The sequence below is a fragment of the Orycteropus afer genome, unplaced genomic scaffold, assembly GCF_000298275.1.
Source record: "Orycteropus afer afer isolate SDZICR_OR568_19922 unplaced genomic scaffold, OryAfe1.0 scaffold00007, whole genome shotgun sequence".
In the NCBI taxonomy this organism is placed as follows: domain Eukaryota; kingdom Metazoa; phylum Chordata; class Mammalia; order Tubulidentata; family Orycteropodidae; genus Orycteropus; species Orycteropus afer.
Window position 1 is genome coordinate 28,526,582 of NW_006921594.1, and position 19,479 is coordinate 28,546,060.

A 19,479-nucleotide genomic window follows, 5' to 3' on the forward strand; every position below is an offset into this window, starting at 1 on the left:
ATATATTTAAGTACAGTTTATCTCTCTAAAGTATCTGAAATTACATTTATCTATTTTGCTCACTTACACAGTGAATTTGGATTATTTATTGTTTCTCATGAAGGTATATGAAATTTAAATTGAAATAATTGTTAAGAAACTGATCTATAAATATGGAAATATAAAAAAATCATTATTTTCCATTTTCTTTGGGTAAATTTAAGATCAAAGTTGTAGATTAAAATCATATTTATTAAAAATTGAAAAAAGAACAAATCAACAGATGGTCACAAAAAAATTACATTTAAAAGACCTTTAATAGTTTGCTATTGTAATTACCTAGTTATTTATAACTGGTGTGAAAATTATACTGTGAACAATTCAACAGCTCTTCCCCTAAAGAATCTGTGAAGAAACCCTCAGGGAATTTTCCACTTCAGCCTCAAATTGCCTGTAAGGTGATTCTAGCACACATGGATTCAAAAGTTAGTATATTCTGCCGCCTGGTGGTAATACATAAAAAGTTCAAACTCGTGCAAAGTACGCTCAATTACCCAGAGAAAAAAAGGAGCCCTGGTGACACTGGCTAAGAGAGAGCTCAGCTGCTGAGTGAGAGGTCAGCAGTTCGAACCCACCAGCCACTCATCATAACAAAAGGTGTGGCACTAAGGAAAAATGAGATACAGAGAATTGCACAGAGCACATATAGTAAAGGCAAATACTATTGCAGACACAATGCTATTATCAGTAATATCAGTAGCATCAAACACTAATCTATGGTATGGTCAGAGGTATATAGGCAAATGGGAATATACCCATGACCATGCATAGGTTTTGGAGACAATATTTCTACATATGTATTTTTATGTGCTACAAAAAATGTCCATATGCAGTCTAAACAGGAAGCAAAGTTAGGGTAATTTCTTTTTTAAAAAAATAATTAATTAATTTTGCAGTGTTTCCTCCCCTCCCCTCCCATCCCTGGTAACCAACAAAGAAACGTTCCTGCCTTATATAAACCTTTCCTTTACTTTTTATAATAATGACTTAAATTGGTGCCTTGAGAAAATGGGTACCTGGGCCTACAGGCTGGGGACCATGGTCACAGGGGAAATCAAGCTCAATTGACACAGCATAGTACACAAAAATACTGTTTTACATTTTACCTCAGAGAGTAGCAACTGGGGTCTTAAAAGGTTGAGAGTGGATATCTAACTAGCAAGTATTGGTCTCTGCTCATCCAGAGCAAAGAAAAGTGAAGAAAATCAAATATACATGGAAGCAGTTATTCCAAAGGACTAATGAACCATGAAAACTTCAACCTATATAACTCTGAAACCAGAAGAACTAGATAGTACCCAGTACCAATGTGAACCACTTGGAAAGGGATCAGAAATGGACTCTATAGAATGGGAGCAAAATGTGGGAAAAAAAAAAAAACCCTCAAAATCATAAAAAAGACCAGCTTTACTTGTCTGATAGAGACTGGTAAAACTCCTGAGTCTATGACCCTGAGTCACCATTCAGGCCTGGAATTGATCTCACTCCTGTGGCTTAACTCTCAGCCAAACTGCAGACAAACCTATGAGCTGAATACCTGCACCACGGAGAGGCACTCCTTAGAACAATCAACCATGGGAAATTAGAGGGCAGCATTTGCACAGGGAGGAAGACAGGGAGGCAGCAATGCATAGCCAAGAAGGGGCAACCACAGGGAGGAAGTGTGAGGTGAGGTGTTACACTGCAGGGATGTAACCAGTGTCACAAAACAAAATGTGTAAGAATTGTTGGATTTAAAATGAATATGCTTTGTAAAATTTCATGCAAATCACAATAAAAAGTTAAAAAGAAAAGAGAAGATGTGGCAGTCTGCTTCTGTAAAGATCACAACCTTAGAAGCCCTGAAGGGCAGTTCTACTCTGTCCTATGGGGTCACTGTGAGTCAGAATCAACTCGATGGCAGCAAGTATTAGCCAGAGAACATGAAAAAATAGGAAGATTAATTCTTTCTTCAAAGAACACCCCACATGTTAAGCCTATTTTATAATTTCAACAATTCGGAAAATTACCTCAGATAGAACAAACTTGTTATCATATCACATTCAAATTCTTAACGGGGTTAATATATTCCTTTGCTCATTATAAAATTAAAAAAACTGATTATATGATGCAGGAATAGCGAATAAAATCAGTGACATTATGGAAAGTTCACAGGAAAGGGATGTTTTTCTCCTACTGCAGTTTTTTTTAGGCAAAATGAAAACATAGTCTCTACAGAATTGAGCCAGTTATATTGTTGTTGTTATGTACCATGGAGCCGGACCCAACTCATAGTGATCCCTCCTTGGGTTTTTGAGGCAGTATCACTACAGAAGTAGATTGTTCAACCTTCTCAGTGCTACTAATAACTGAGTCAAGACACCATTAACATCCTTTCCTTCTCAAGCAAAGCTTTCAAGGATCATTCTCAGGAGCTAAAGATCCTGCAGTTAGTCACAGTAGATGACCCCTGACTGAAAATTTTATACCAATATAATCATAATACCTAACTGCATTAGAAAAAAATAAATATATTAAAAAGATGTCCTAAAAATCCATTCATGATTTTCTATTAAAAAAAATTTCTGATTATTTTACTTTGTTATATTATCTTTCACTGAAATCTAATATATCTGATATTAAGAAACAAATCGTTCTTGATATCAATTTATTTCTGCCAGGTCTGCACCAAAGAGCTTTGAAATGTCTGACAATATTAGCCATTTGGTTCTTGATCTAAAGATCTGTGTCTTCAGTCATTGTTTCCAATACTTTGTCTCCAGCCAAGCAGAATCTGGCAACTTGATAATGGAGGAAAGCCTATATTTAATAGATTAAGCAGGGGCTCCAAATGGATATGGAGCTCAGAGGACACAAAGCTCTTGTCCAATCACAGGCTGCCGGTTTGAGGCTTGATCAAAGACAATTCACAGTGGCTTTAGAGCTCATGATGCCTATGGAACAATCAGGTTTGTCTATTGTTAGAATCAAAGCAAAAGCAAGATTTTGCCTGTATTATGTTTTTGAAACAGCCCTCCTACTTAAAGAAAGAAAAAAAATCTCTTTTGCTTTGTAGTTGCAGCTATGCAGTAGCCAATATTTCAAAAGAATTCATATCATGATCTCCAGGACCCAGTTTTGATATCAAAGTCTTAAATAGTTAGAATTTTTAATGTAAGGAAATATAGGTGATCATATGAACAGTTAGCAAAGAAATAAATATGACAATTTTTCTTATTATCCACCTCTGACAAAAGGTTGAAGTGTAACAAAATCTAAGCAGAAAGGGAAAGAAGGAACACCTGGGTTCTATCGACTATTATAAAATGATCTTTGAAAATGTATTTTTTACTCATGGCAAGCTTTTCCTCATGGCCTGCTGCCAGCGTTTGAATCAGATCTTTATTCTCTCGGTTGCTATGTGTGATCTCTCAGGTTCACGTCTCCACTCTGCTTTCACAAATGCAAGTGATTTGGTAGAGTTACTCCCTGAGGTTTAAAATAGTACACGTTGAACCAAATATTGTTATTTTAGTACATTCAGACCAGTAGAATTATTGCTTTGATATTACATAGCTGGGCAGCACACAGATTGAAAAGTAATTTGAGATGCCAAGCAACATATGCAGATAAGAATGACCAGGAATGAAAACTCCGTACGGAAAAGAGAGAGAGAGAGAGGGACGGACAGAGAGAAAGTGTGGGAAAATGCTACAACTAATTCAAATGGTCATATTCACTTATTTTCCTTCAAAAATTCCTAGAAAATTCTCCTATTGCAGCTGTATCTCTCAGGTATTAAGTTGTATTCTTTTCATAGATACAGTTTTAATTTGTAGCTATAGCACACACTATCTAAAGGATCATTTATTTCTGTCTTGAGTTTTGTAAGACTTGCCTGATTTCCACCAATTTTTTTTTAAACTCCTTAAGTGTAAGGAATAAATCAGGGACATTATCTATGTCTCCAGGTACCTTTTGAAAAGCTCTAAGATAGTTTAAAATTTGAGGGGGGCGGGGGTGGAGGGAAGAAAAAGAAGAAAGCTATTACCAAAACTTAAAAATGACAGCATCTTTCTGGAAACATTCATACCAGCACAAGAGTAGAAAGGAGGACCTGCCCAGACATCCCTGAGATGAAAGGGTGAACCTAAGAGCAGCGCGGGCTGGTCCAGCACCTATCTCCCGTGGCTGGCTGCCACCGCTGGTTAGGTGTGATTGTGTTATGCTTGGCAGATCTGCCTGTTTGCACAGGCCCTTTGGTAGTGCAGCGGGAAGCAATGGATAAGAGGAGAAAAATGGTTTTTATCCAATGAGAGAACTTTGCCCCTTGGCAAGACACCAGACAGCTGTTACAAGTTTTCTCCCCCTGCTGCTTCAGGCTGCTCTCTACAGCCTGCAGTTTCCTTTTAAACTAATCAGAGGAATGACTAATGTGGGGGAGTTCACCGCACAATGGGCCAGGGAACCAGGCTTTCGTTTTTAGTAAACTGGGAAAAATAAAATAAATATGTAAAAGAAGCCTGATTTTTATTTGTACAATACAAAGATGGAAACGTAATAGGTGCCACCCTGTCCCTCCTGCCTATTCGTCTAAGCATCAACCCATAGCATATATGGGCAAAAAAAGACCCTATATTAAATAGCAGAGATAGGCCAGGGGTACAACCACGGAGGGGAACCGATATTACCTTTTTTTATTTTTTAATTTAACATTCTCTTTCGCTTAGAGGAATGTCTTCCTATACCAGAAAAAAAAATGAAACACTATTGCACATAGTAAGTAGCCTGGGCTTTGGAGAACCTCATTTTAAAAGCAAATTCTGGCCCTAAGGAAAAGCAAGCTGAAAGCTGGTTGAAAAGTTTGATGTAAGTTAGACATCAGTTGCCTCCCACCATATTAGAGAAATGCAGGCTATTTATAAAGAGAAATGACCCTTTCAGGGTAGTCAAGGCAAGGCTCTTGGAGTCAGGACGTCCAGACTGTCGTTCTGTCTTTCCTCTGTCTCTGCTCCACACTTGCAGAAAGTAGAACCCAGAGGAAGAGAAGGAAAGATAGATACTCTGTGAAAATTTAGGCAGGTGCTTGCAAAGTAACAGTTTTGTTGTCCAGTATGTGGAAGGGCCTGTAGTGAAACAATACTGGGATGAAAATGAAACTGTAAATCCAATATGAGAAAGAAGCAAGAATGTCTGGGCCAGTGAAACATAAGATTTCCCCAAAGGTTTCCAAAGATTTTAAATTACACAGGGAATCTTTGCTTAAAATAATAACAACAACACAAATAAGAATAACAAGAGCAACAAAAAACATATATTCCTGATACGCATAAATGGGAGACCACTGGGAGAGCATTTGTCAGGCTCCTGTGCTCAGACTAAGGAGCTCTCATTGTGCAGTGGTTAAGGCATTTGGCTGCTAACCAAAAGGTCTGCAATTGGAACCCACCAGGCATTTCATGAGACAGTCTACTTCCACGAAGATTTACAGCCTTGGAAAACCTATGGGGCAGTTCTACTCTGTCCTAAAGTATTGCTATGAGTCAGAATCAACTTGATGACAGTAGATTTTTGTGCTTAGGCCATCACATAACACTATAATACAAATGAAAGATTAGAATATTAATTGTAAATTATCGATTTTTCTTTGGTCAGATACAACTGTGTTATTAAGTAAACCTTAAAATTCTTTTCTACAAGAAAATTCTTACTTTATCAATTAGGAGGTTGATAAAGGCATAAAATTTTGAGATTATTTGAGATTAGCAAAGATTTACAACCATCACCTGTCTATGAAAATAGAATTACAGAATAGAGAATTGTATTCCTGAAATATCAAACATCTTAGGTAGAGCAGGAATAGAGAATAGAGTGCCCAAAGAATTCTAGATATTTGAGACTCCGTGGTTACTTCAAACCCCTGCTGTTGAAAACATCAACTAAGATGCATATTGATTTTTTTCTGCAATAATTCTAGTTCTAGGTCAAATATCATTGCATATATGCAGTCTGATTACATATATATATATATATATATATATATATACACACACACACACACACACCAAAAACCAAACTCACTGGCATTGAGTCGAATCCAACTCATAGCAACCCCTCCTTGGGTTTCTGAGGCAGTATCTCTATGCAAGAGGAATGGCTGGATGGTTGAACTGCCAGCCTTCTGGTTAGCAGTCAAATGCCCTAGGCACCATGCCACCATATACATATGGTGGTGCCTAAGGCATTTGACTGCTAACCAGAAGATTGGTGGTTCAAACCCACCAGCCGCTCTGTTAAGGGAAGATGGGGCAATCTGGTGGCATAAAAATTTACTGCCTCGGAAACCCAAAGGGGGTCACTGTGAGTCAGAATCGACTTGATGGCATTGAGTTTTGTTTTTTGTTTCATTTTGTTTTTGGTAAGCATACAATCATTGGCATTATATATTACTACCTTATGATCTAATTCCTCCAAGATTTGTGGTTTTTTTTTTTTTTTGAAGTAAAACCATAAACCAATTTCAGTTAAGGCAGTGATGCCTAGTTATGTTAGAATAAAAAATGCCTTTCTAGAACAGGCAGATCCGCAAGATTCACAGCTGATCCATGTGATTTCTCAATGTCTTTTGCAAAGTTACAAGTCTAATAATTTGGTAGGAAATAAGAAAAACTGTTAGACATATCCACACCCACATCCTGAGTTTGGATAGTTTTATCTTGAAGCAGAGAAGATAGATAATAAGGGCCCTACCAGAAAGAGAGAAAACTATTTAACCTTTACCTTTGATTTTCTCTACAGCAAAACTCATGTGAGGATTATATACATGGTGGTACTTCTGGTTCTTGAGAAGATTTAACAGTATTATAGGGAAAAAAAATGCTTTTTTACATTTGTAGTAATTGAAAAAATTGCTTAACACTGTTTTCATAGTGAGTCACTCCTCGAAGGAAGATGGGGCAATCTACTTCCATAGTGATACTGTCTCAGAAACCCAAGGAGGGGTCGCTATGAGTCGGGTCCGACTGGACAGCACATAACAACAACAACAGTTGATTAATAAGGAGCCCTAGTGGTGTGGTAAGGATGTCTGGTGCCATAGTGCCTAAGCCATTTGACTGCTAACCGGAAGGTTGGCAGTTCAAACCTACCAGCCACTCTGCTGAAGGAAGACTGGGCAATCTACTTCAGTAAAGATTTACCACCTCAGAAACCCAAAGCAGTTTGCTATGAGTTGGAATCAACTGGATGGAAGTGAGTTTTGGTTTTCTGAGTGAGTCGCATGATGGTTAAGAGCTCGGTTGCTAATCAGGTCAGTGATTCAAACCCACCAGCTGTTTCTGCTTCTCAATAGATTTAAAAAAAAAAAGACAACTCACTGCCGTCAAGTCAATTCGACTCACAGCAATCCCTCCTTGGGTTTCCGAGGTGGTATATCTATGGAAGAGGAGCAGCTGGTGGGTTTGAACCACCAGCCTTCTGGTTAGCAGTCAAATGCCTTAGGCACTGCGCCACCAGAACGCTGTAGATTAAACCTTGGAAACCCTCTGTAGCAGTTCTATTCTGTCTCACGGAGTCACTAGGAGTCAGAATCGACTGGATGGCAATGGATACTTTATTAATATGTAAATTGATTTCTGAAAAGGCATATTCAGTTTTTGTAAAGATCTGTATTCTTGAATTAGAATTGGAGAGGGAAGAAGTTTATTTAGACTGCTTAATTTTGTTTAAACAATTCTTCAAGATTTTGCAGGACATTTTAATATTTTTTTCTTTTATTTGCAATAAAAGGATATACTTTATTCAGATGCAAACCAAGAAGGGGAATAAACAGGAAGGAGGTTAACTTAGTGATTCTGATATTTTATATGACTTTAATGCTTTCTTCCCAAAGTTAAAAAAAAAAAAAAAGAAGAAAATTAACAATAGCCAAAATTAGAAAGAGCTGAAAATGAGCTTTTATTCAGTCTGTCCAGCATCAAACAGTATAAGATGCAGAGCTAAAGTGAGAAGTCAAAGCTGAAATATACAGTCTAGAGTGAGTTTAAGCACTTAATGGTGTTTTATCAAAACATGCCTTTGCTTCAGATTTTTTAATCAAAAAATTCACAAGGATCCTTTGAGTCATCGTTTGCACCATTTCCCTTTTAGTAGTTTTAAGAAAAGAAAGAACAGCTTTTGCTGGTGTTTAAACTACTAGTGGGAAGCTTGGTATGTTCATCTCTTAGCAGTGACCACTTGTTAAATCAAGTTAAAAAAGTAGAAGATGCTGCCCATAACTACATCCTTGTGCTTGATACCAAAATCTGCAGTCAGAGGGGGGCATTCACAGGTGAATCTTTAATCTGTAAAAGCTAAAAAATTTAACAGTAACTATTTGAGAAGAGAATGGAATTTAAAATTGAATTTCCATTTCTATAAAGTAAGAGGTTTACAAATCATCTAAAACCATAGCAAAAGGACTCAAGATTATTGAACACTCATTTTTTTACGTATTTGAACTTCAAAAAGAAGTACTTTTTCTCACCTTTTTGATAACAGAATGATTTAAAAATTGAAACTTGGTTTCAAGTAACAGTTGCTCATATTTTACATTCATGCATACATCTTTAACATTCTTTATGAATAGATAAGGAGACCACAAAGTAAATTTTTTAAATAATAAATCAAATTTCAAAAACAAATTTTTTAGTCTTTGCAAAATTTTCCTAGATTCTGAGTTTTATAGCAGCCTGTTTTTTCAGCCTGACATCAATTTGGCATCTGTATCTAACCTGCACCACTTTATTGTGGATTCTTCCATATTTTATTTCTTGAAACTTATTACCAAGACCCAGCAGATTGTTGTTGTTGTTGTTATTTGCCGTTGAGTCGCCCAGACTCATAGCGACCCCTCCTTGGGTTTCCTAGGCAGTATCACTACGGAAGTAGGAATGCCCAACCTTCCTTCCGAGGAGTGGCTGGTGGGTTTGAACCGCCAGCCTTCTGGTTAGCAGTCAAGTGCCTTAGAATTGATCTGAGTAAAATACAATTTGTGCAGATATTCTATTTGAACACCAGAGGGCAGAAAAGTCTGTTGAAGTGAAGGGACTCTGACTGCATCCTTGAATTTTCAGGCATACTGATATTGTAGAGTGATACTATGGTAAAGTTAAGGTTTAGGTTTGACTTTAGGTGACAAGAAGTACAGCATTCTATCAAAACTAAAAAGTTAAAATAGCTAAGTTGTAGTATTTATTTACTTAGTGATGATGTCAACAGAAAGCACTGCTGGGGAGAACAACTTAGAATTCAACATTAAGAGCAATATGGACACAGAAAATAAAATAGCAAATATGATTTTAATAGTCTAGTTAAAATTTTTGGCTTAAGCATAAAGTGGCTCTCAGTAAATATTCTGGTCATTCCATAGTGCGGTGTAGTAAATTACTTAGGGTGGCTTTTCTACCCATGAGTCTTTGTAAACTCCGAGGTGGAATTTGCCATGAGAATGAAGGAGCCCCTGATTGCTAAAGTTATCCACCTGGGGTATTTCTGTTGAGAGTGGCACAAAGCAATGTTTCAGGAAGTAAGCTCTCCCTCAGGTGCTTGGAATTCTGATGTTACGATTGGTTAGTTTGGCCACTCTGGCAGCCTAAAAGGAGGCTTCCTAGAGTCAGAAATCTCTCTGACTGCTGGCTGAGAAGGACGTGCTGCTGAGAGAAATGTGCTCCTGAGAGAAAGGCGCTCTTGAGACACATGCTTCTAAGAGACACATGCTGCTGGGAAAGAGATGCAGGAGACACGCATTGCTGAGAGAGACATCGAGTGACACACACTGCTGGGAGAGAGACTGCAAGAGACTATTGGCTGAGAGACAGTGGGTAAGAGAAACTGAGGGTTTTTCCTGAACTGGAATTGTAGCCTGGTGCTTTCCTAATAAACCCCATAATCTGTGAGTTCTGTGTGGCCACTGCAGTGAATTACCGAACCCAGCAGAAAGGTGGTGAGTGCTGCAGGAGGAACAGTTGGTGTCAGGGCTGATGAGAGGGCTGGGGAGAGGCAGCATGTCTGGCCTCGCAGCAATAGGTCTTGGGCTGTTGATGGTGATTCTGTCTTCCTCTTGTGGGGTTAGAGGAGGTCAGAAGATGTGGCCTGCCTGCCCCCTTGGCACATCGAAAGCCAATTATTTGGCAAAAGCTGATTTTCAGAAATAGTTTGCCAGGCCTTTCTCCCTAGTCCCTTTTAGTTTGGAAGCTCCACTGAAACCTGTTCAGCATCACAGCAAATACCAGTATCCACCAATGGACAGTGGCTGTGCATGGACTGCACTGACCAGAAATCAAACCTAGATCTCCCACTTGGAAGGTGGGAATTGATAGGTCTCGATTTATTCAAGTCCTAGCATTTCACAAGCTATGAGACCTTGAACATATTTATAACCTTTTTCTTAACTATAAAACTGTAATAATAAATATTCATCCTACCCTGTTATCATAAGAATATGATGAAATAATATGTATATGCTTATCACACTATCTAGATCATAAGAAGTGTGCAATAAATGTTTGTTTTTATAAAAAATTCTGAATTGGAGTTTGTAGAAAATAAGATGAATCGTGGCTTCAATTGAAAAACAAATTTAACTTTAAAGGGAAAGAAATAGAAAAAAATGCCAGGAGATTATGTAAAAATAAATGCAATTCTTTTCAGTTAGAGTATTCAACAGTTTATCACATTTATCAATTTACAAATGCAATTACTTGATACACTATGGAATATAATTTCAATAATTTTATGAATGCAGGGTTATTGAAAATGGAAATAAATGTATTTATACATATAGTTTGGGAAAAGCACATATGTGTAACAGAATCTTGTAACAGATATGATGTTCCTAATTTCAACATCAGCATTCCCAATGCAAAATATAATGTAGAAAACCACAGTAATACTAATGTATGCAAATCAAAAACATCAGGAAGAAAAAAAGTATGACTGTAGAAGCAATGAAGTGAAGAGATTGTACACTCTTACATTATTTGGTCCTAGTCACTTCAAAGGGAGCTCTGGTAGCATAGTGGCTAAGGCACTTGACTGCTAACCAGAAGGCTGGCGGTTCAAACCCACCAGCCACTCCGCGGAAGGAAGATAGGGCAATCTACTTCCGTAGTGATACTGCCTTGGAAATCCAAGGATGGGTCGCTATGAGTCGGGTCCGACTTGATGGCACATAACAACAACAACAACAACAACAGACACTTCAAAGAGAACATAGAGGAACCTAGTTGCTAGTTGCCATCAAGTCTGTTTTGACCCATGGCCGTCCCATCTGTGCAGAGTAGAATTGCATCATATGGTTGTCAAGGCTGTGATCTGTCTTAGGCAAATCACCAGGCTTGTCTTCCTAGGCACTTCTGTGTGGGTTTGAACCACGAACATTTAGGCAAAGAGTTGAGCATCATTTGCACCACCTAAGGACTTATCTGTTGGAAATGACTGATTCCCTTTCACTACCGTGGCTTTGTAGATACTTCCTGAAAACTTGTCAGAAGGAATGCTCATCACCATTCTTATGGAAGCCAATTGGAAAAGGTTGGTCAACTAAAATTTAAAAAATATTATTTTAATAATAATAATTTCATATTATTAATACTATTATTATATCATTAATGCCTTAACTGATTGATTTAAAATAGCTTATATGGTTCTTCACTATCTAAAACAAGCATACATAGATATACCCTGAGTTGGGATTAGAACAACAAGAAAGAAACTCCTTTTAACCAAAACTGTAAGGAAAATAAAACATTTTGATAGGAGCTAGGATAATTTTTTTCTAAGTTCTTCAAAATAACATAAATAAACAGATCAAAGAGAGTATCTAGTGGAGTCCTGCAGAGGGAAATTTTCTGTCTCCATTATCAATTTTGGCCCAAGTGTGGGCTACAGATGAAAATTAGTTACAAGGCATAATTCTCAGCTTTAGTGTTAGATGCAAAATTGCTTACACATTTTAAAACATCACAGGAATTCCATGAGAAATATAGATATTTAGAAAGAATAAAGAATATCTCTTAAATGTCCCTTCCCTATGTCTGATCATCTTTTCTCTTTCCCAAATTTATATACATATAATTAAGTATTATAGGTATATAATTATTTCTGTGGCAGCTTAGTAGCTGTGTATTTATGAGGAGAGTCATGTAAAATGTGAGTTGTCTTTAAGCCTCATATAAAATTTACAGCTCTTTCAGCCAGAGGCAGGGAAAGTGGTGAAATGACTAATGACCACCTATGCAGCATCTCTGTCTTACACTATAATTGAAAAATAATGCAGTCTTTATGCATCAGTATGTACTCATTTTGACAATTATCTCCAGTTCCTGAATATTATAGCACACTTCTTTATCTACAGGCATGAATAATTTCTTATAATTAATGTGGATGGTTTCAACCCACAAATCCTTTCTGCTGAAACAACCAGATAATTGAAATTAAAAATAAAATGATCTGAAGGATGTAAGTCCTTTACTTGTTTGTTTAAATAAACTCATGTAGAAACAGTTCAGAATGTGATGGTCCAAGATATTTACTGTCAAGATTCTATGGGTAAAAATATTCCCAGGTAGAGTGGCTTTCTGAATTTTAACCACAACCTACCCCCATCCCCCCAAAAAAGGTATTAATCAGAGATATTACATATAAGGAGAAAACAAATATAATTTAACATCAGTTTCTTGAAAACAGTAGCGTCGTGGGAAAGCTAAGAGCTTGAACTCTGCAGCCAAAGAATCAAGGTTTAAAACAGCTCTACTGCTTATTAGCTCTGTGACTTTAGGCAAATTTCTGAGCCTGTCTATGCCTGAGATTCCTTTTCAGTAAACATGTTTCTCGGGTGACTACCATAATTCATTATAATAGAATTAGAAAATATAATATTAAGATAACAATTAAATCATTATTTTGGATACATACTGTACCAGGTCGAGGATAAGGAATTCTTCCATCATACTGCACCCAACGATGGTCTGCACTTTCCTTATGAGCATATGGTCCATTAAAAACGGCTCTGATGTCAGCCATGCTATACACACAAACAGCTGAGCCTTTGAAGATGGAGCTAAAGGCAAGCAACAAGATTCAATCACTCACAGATTCATACAGCCGACATTTATTGAGCACATACTATGTTCTAGATACTGTAGATAAAAATGATTGTGCACATATTACATGCCAGGGAATATAGACAAAAAGTGTCTCTGCCCTCAAGGAACTTTTAGTCTAGTAATCCTGAATAAAGTGTGATAAGGAATACACTCCATACAAGTAATGACAAGAAGCTATCGAGGCACATGGATGGGTAATGAATAAAGACTGACAAGTAAGTTTTTAAGGAGGAAGCGACATTTAAGTTGACACCAATGGATAAGTAGAATTATCTAGAAAAATTCATAGATAAGGAATGGTATAAAGGAAAGAATATTGTATTTATCCATGTGTTCTTAAATTTAATTGAAACTATAAAACATAATAGTTCTTTCTAAAATGCTCAGAAAACAAAAAGTTATATTATCTATTTCTCAGTTGTGGTAGTTAAGTTTGTGTGTCAACTTGGCTGGGCCCAGTAGAGTGGCTGGTTAGCTGAATGCAGTTGTTCCTGATTCTAAGACTGGTAATTCACTCCATGGTGGAATCTATTGGAGCAGCAGAGTAGCTGCTTTGAGTATGTGGTCTGCTTCCCGTATAGAAGAAACAGCTTTGGAATGGTCTCTAGCTTACGGCATGCTTGAACACTGCATTTAGCTGTGTCATTGTTCAGCAGCCTGCCATACTCTGCTGATTGTGGGACTTCCAACGGATTTGAATTAATGGCCTGCTGTGTGGTTTGGTAACATTAGGACTGTGCCTTTTTACTTGTCAACCTTGGGCTTGTCAGCCTCAGCAGCCAGCAGCTGTCTGAGGGAAGAAAAGCCTCTAGCTCCATTTTATGATTTTCTTCATAAAATGTTTTCTAAAATAAAAAGTTATATTATTTATTTCTCAGAAAAAAATAAATCCTTTAGATATGTGGGTAATAATCCTCTCACTTATCTGCTTTCTTAAAGTGAGTGCATGGCCATAAATACATGCAATTAAATAAGTTCCTCAGATGATTTAAAGCAAATGGTTTTAACAATGTTAAAACAATGTTGGCTTTCAGTTTGAGTTTATGAATTAATGTAGCTTATCCAGTGCTTAAAGTTAATCATAATCACAAAGGATTGTTGTTGCTGTTGTTGTTATGTGTCGTTGATTCAAACTGACGCATAGCAACCCCTCCTTGGGTTTCCGAGGCAGTATCACTATGGAAGTAGATTGCCCAACCTTCCTTCCAAACAAAGGATAGTAGCCCACATTATTAAAAGGCAGAAAAGCTCTACAGGAATTCTACAACGTTTTTACAAGCTAACGATGAAATGTATTCACACTATCATCAGATGTTTCCTTCTTTGTTTTATTTCTGAAAATTGGAATCACTTCCTTAGAGTCAAACTTTCAGTGACTCCTGATCTTAAGAAAGAGATCATCCCTTATGATCTAAGAGAAATATTATCTCCGCATTATACAAAGGAGCTACTGACTCTCTAACCTGAGTATCTAAGCTATTAATGTTCTTGGAAAGACATTGATGGGGAATATGCAGAGGTGATGGTAAATAGGCGGTTGGGGGAAAAAGCCGCTAAAGAAGTGAGGTGACATTCCCATCAAAGTTACATGATCTACTTATGACATTTCCAAGCAATGATGAATCATGCTTAATGACATTTCTGTTATTACAGGATAATTATGTCTTTTCATTGGACAAAGAATGTGACATACATCCTGACATTACCTCAGTCTTTATGGCAGCATTAAAAATAAAAAAAAGCACACCAAGAACAAAGAACTGACTTGTAACTTCACACCCTGGGTGGGCAGAACTTGGTAAGCGAAAAGAAAACTATCTTGAGGCTACTTTTTCCTGGCACATATCTGTGCCTTGTGTACGGAACACACAATGACTTCAAAGAAAGTCCTGTGAATAGAAAAGTGCCAAGAGAACTAGGGCTGAGATATTTAACTTGAGTAACAGGCACCTGGTTTTCTTGCATCTTTTTATATTCAAATACAAATTGATAGGAAAAATGAAGACCAGAATAAGAGTGTCTTAGGATATGTTCTTTATACTACATGTAAATATTCACATTTCATATCTTATAATAAATCAAATAGTCTTTTATTTGAAGATATATTTTGACCTAATAGTGCATTTTAATTTTTACGTAACATATTGTTTACTAAATGAGGCTCAAACAAAAAGCATGCTAATGTATAATTTGCATGCAAAATACTTTAAGAATGTATTCAAAAGAAGGCAGTAAGACCATTCTTCTTAATACCAATATCAGTACCTCCAATTCTTCCAATACCAATATCAATCCACACTGATAAAGATCGATAGCAGAGCTGTTCAAAAAGGTGGTAAGTATTTCAAGAATGTGTTGTGGACAGTGATATTTATCAAGAGTAAAGATCAAGTTTAAATTACCAAATTATATAACATTAAGAGAATAGCGTTCAATTACATGTCAAAAGAGCTTCATAGATGCTAATACAACCTTTAAGAAAGTCAGTGTCTCATTGGCAAATACAGGACAGCATAATGGAGAAAGGTGACAAGAATAAAGAAATAAAAACTACGAAAACATCTTCAATTCTGGCCAATTTTACTGCTAATTGGCTTCTCTTCTCTGGGCAAGTAATATAAATATTCTTTGCTTAAACTAGTAAAGTTGTTAAATGGTGATAATAAGATCCATTTCCATCTTTATGGAGTAATAGGAAGTCCAAATAAGGTAGCTTGATTTTAATAATGTCAAGAGTATCCCATCACATGATTATAGACGAAACAACAACGATGACATTTATTTAGTATAAACTCTCTGATAGGTAGGTTGGAAGTACTTATAATTGTGTCTGCATATGCCTTTGACTCAGCATTTCTAGTCTGGGATGCACTTGGTAGTATGGGCCATGGCACATGTGCAAGGTTAGTCACTGCAACAATCTTTGTAACAGCGAAGATTTGGAAATAATTGAAATGTCCATGTAAAGGCACTGATGAAATAAGTTATGGTAATTGATGTTGAGGATATCATGCTGCTGTAAAAAGGAAAAGGAAACATTTTATGTGCTAATCTTAAAAGATTTCTGAGAAATCCTAAGTGAAAAAGTAAAATGCAGACATGTGTATGACATGCTACTTCAAAAGCTTGGACAAAAATAGCATATAACTATATTGGCTTACATACACATAAATACTCTCTAGATGGATTAAAATACTTTTTCTGAACATACCTGGTTGTAGTAAAAACTCCATATACTACAGGATTTCTTTCATCTCTTGTGGGGAGTAAGTAAATGTCTTCTATAAATGGGAAAAGAATATCCATGATGTTTTTATTTTCCAGAGTTACAACTTTTTTTTTGTATTTATTTAATAATGCAATATTTATGAGACTCTATTTAAATGTATGAAAAATTAAGATGGCAGTGATAGTCACTGTATTATGACTTAAGACATTAGAGTTAAAAAATGGTTTGCTCTCTAGCAGTATGACACTGATTTAAACATTTAACCCTATAGGTGTTTACTCAAATCACCTATAAATGAAATGGTTCACTGACAATCTCCACGACAGTTCGCAACTGACAGTTCATACAGAATATAAACATAAATCATATGATTATCTTCCAGTGTAAAGAGAGCATTATCTTGAAATAAACTTGTTAGTAATTCAATAGCTACACAAGTAAATAATGTAGTATGGATACTAAATTATGTGTAAATAATGCCCCTTGAAAGATTACTGAAGATGTGATTGTGGATTATACACAAAATGAGAATTTTCTATAAATATTTTATACATACATTTTACTACTGTAAATATAATAACATTTACATTACATGGCAAAAATACAAATTCAAGAAAATAAAAGCTAATGATGCTAAATTTAAATTCATCTAGGATTAATTTTGGGGAAGATAAGAAGGTGAAGTGAAAGAGCAGAATCTCTTTAAATGCTCCAGAGTTTTCTTTTTGTTAATGAGTCAGGACACAGGTACCAAACCTTCCATGGTGTCCAGCAGAGGGCATCCTTAGAATAAGGAACCCGAGTTCTTCCCACCTCACAGGCTAAAAACCAAAAAAACAAACCCACTGCCATGGAGTCAATTCTCACTCATAGCAGCCCACATTGGGTTTCCTAGGCCGTAAATGTTTAAGGAAGTAGACTGCCCAGTCTTCCTTCCACAGAATGGCTGGTGAGTTTGAACCGCCAACCTTCTGGTTAGCAGTCAAATGCCTTAGGCACTGCATTGATGGTTCCTTCCAACCATAAGACTGTGAGGAAAATGGAAAGGTTGGATGTTGCTGTCCCAGAGCTAATAGCTTTATGTCTCCTTCTGGAGTTTCATTTCCTTCAATAACTTAAAGGATTCTTACAAAGAAAGGAGCTGCTTTCATTCCCATGTGCCCAAACCTGGAGTCTTATGTGCTTGGAAGTGTGCAAGTTAAGTCAGACCATTTCTGCAACCTGTGATGAGATATATAAGATGACTTTGGGCTAAAATAAAATAAATGCTGAATTACTTAGTTAAGCTTTGTTAAGTAATAAGGAAAGTACAACTTACGAAGCTCATCAAAATGAGTATCTGCCCCACTTCCCGGAATTGAGCAAATTAATCTGGCCTTAAGAAAAGTTGTCCATTTGTTTATCAGACTACGTTGTCCTCCTACATCATTCTGGCAAAAAAGAAAAAAAAAAAAATAAGATAAAGATTTACCATCATGATTGCATCACTAACAAGAACTGGTGCTGTTACAGGTAGTGTCTTATTAATGTTATTATTTACGAAGATACAGAGCCTACGTATGTAGTCCTTAAACTTTCTAATGGAGGAAAGGTAGTTTTGTCCTTCAATATCAAACATTTTTCTCATGGTTCAATGCTAGCATCTTAGCTCTACTGAAAGAGGAGATGCGTGCAAGGTTACAGTAAATGAGGCAGGCTTGGATTCAAATACCATCTCTGCTAATGTTTTGCTCTACGACCTACAAAAGGTTATTTCATTGTCCAAATCTCCATTTTCTCATCTATAAAATAATTAGTTCCTTGAAATATAGTTCTAAGTGGAATAATGTATGCAAATTGCTTAGCACAGTGCCAGTCAACTTGAATTCAATAAATGCTAGAACAAAGTTGGATACGTTATTCATATCATTGAGATCAATATGTGCATTCTTTAGAAATATGCCTCCTTATAGATTTATAGCACTTTCCAAATTCAATGCCCTAGTGTTTAAACATTAAAACAACATAATCTTATCTATAACATACATAAAAAGCAATCTTAAATTTCAAACACTAATCTGTATTTTCCATACTTCGTTTTCCCTCCAAAATATTTCCTTAAAAATGTTCTTTAGGCATTTAACAAAACATAAGATTCTAAATTAATTAACTAGAATAAACAAGGTTGTGCTCATCAGTAATTCCAAATAAAAAACAAAACCAAACTCACTGCCATTGACTGGATTCCGAATCATAGTGACCCCACTGGGTTTCTGAGGTGGTAAATCTTTACAGAAGTAGATTGCCCAGTCTTCCTTCCACAGAGTGTCTGGTGGGTTTGAACTGACAACCTTCTGGTTAGCAGTCAAATGACTTAGGCACTATGCCACCAAAGCTCCTGGCGATGCTACAGAAGAAGCTTTTACTTTAAAATTAATATGTCTTTGTAACTGCAAAATTACTATGATTTTTATTTGACTGAACTAGTTCTGCTGTCATGATAATAATACAAAACAGACTATTTCATGAACTAAACATTTTAGGTACTTAAAGTTTTGTTTACAAAAATTACTTTTGGAGTCATTTTTCTCATTAATGTGTTTAAATTTAAATATAAATTGGATAAAACTTTTTATCCCTCAGGGAATCTGTGTTCTACAAAGTTGATAAAAAGTTAACTTTCAAGTCAAATTTCACGACTGAATATTTAGCAACTGCCTTTCCAATGCTTGTATTTTATCTCTGAAAAATTAAATATTAGAGAAAAACATCTAAATGATGACTCCAAAAAGAACCCAGTGTTGTCTAAATATTTGCTATTCTTGAAGAGGAAGAAAGGACTGTGGGGAAAACAAGAGACGGCAGTATATTAGTATTACAATGATTACTGTGAAAATTCAACTCTAAAGATATTAAGGAGCTCTGGTGGTGTAATGCCTAAGGCACTTGACTGCTAACCAGAGGCTGGCGGTTCAAACCCATCAGCCACTCCTTGGAAGGAAGGTTGGACAATCTATTGCCATAGCGATATTGTCTCAGAAACCCAAAGAGGGGTCATTATGAGTCGAATCCGACTCCACAGCAGTGAGTTTGATTTTTCGGTTTGGT

At 36.4% G+C, this 19,479-nt stretch overlaps 1 protein-coding gene across 1 annotated transcript in view; it reads right to left on the reverse strand.

Moving 5' to 3' along the window:
- Positions 1-19,479, reverse strand: part of SEMA3D (semaphorin 3D) — a 224,868-nt gene that overhangs the window by 65,663 nt on the left and 139,726 nt on the right. Inside the window, exons 7-10 of the mRNA XM_007945255.1 lie at positions 17,711-17,822; positions 16,375-16,444; positions 12,973-13,117; positions 2,823-2,849 (exon numbers count right to left, since the gene is read on the reverse strand). Of these exons, the coding sequence (XP_007943446.1) occupies positions 2,823-2,849; positions 12,973-13,117; positions 16,375-16,444; positions 17,711-17,822 (354 nt within the window). The remainder of the gene's footprint in view (positions 1-2,822; positions 2,850-12,972; positions 13,118-16,374; positions 16,445-17,710; positions 17,823-19,479) is intronic.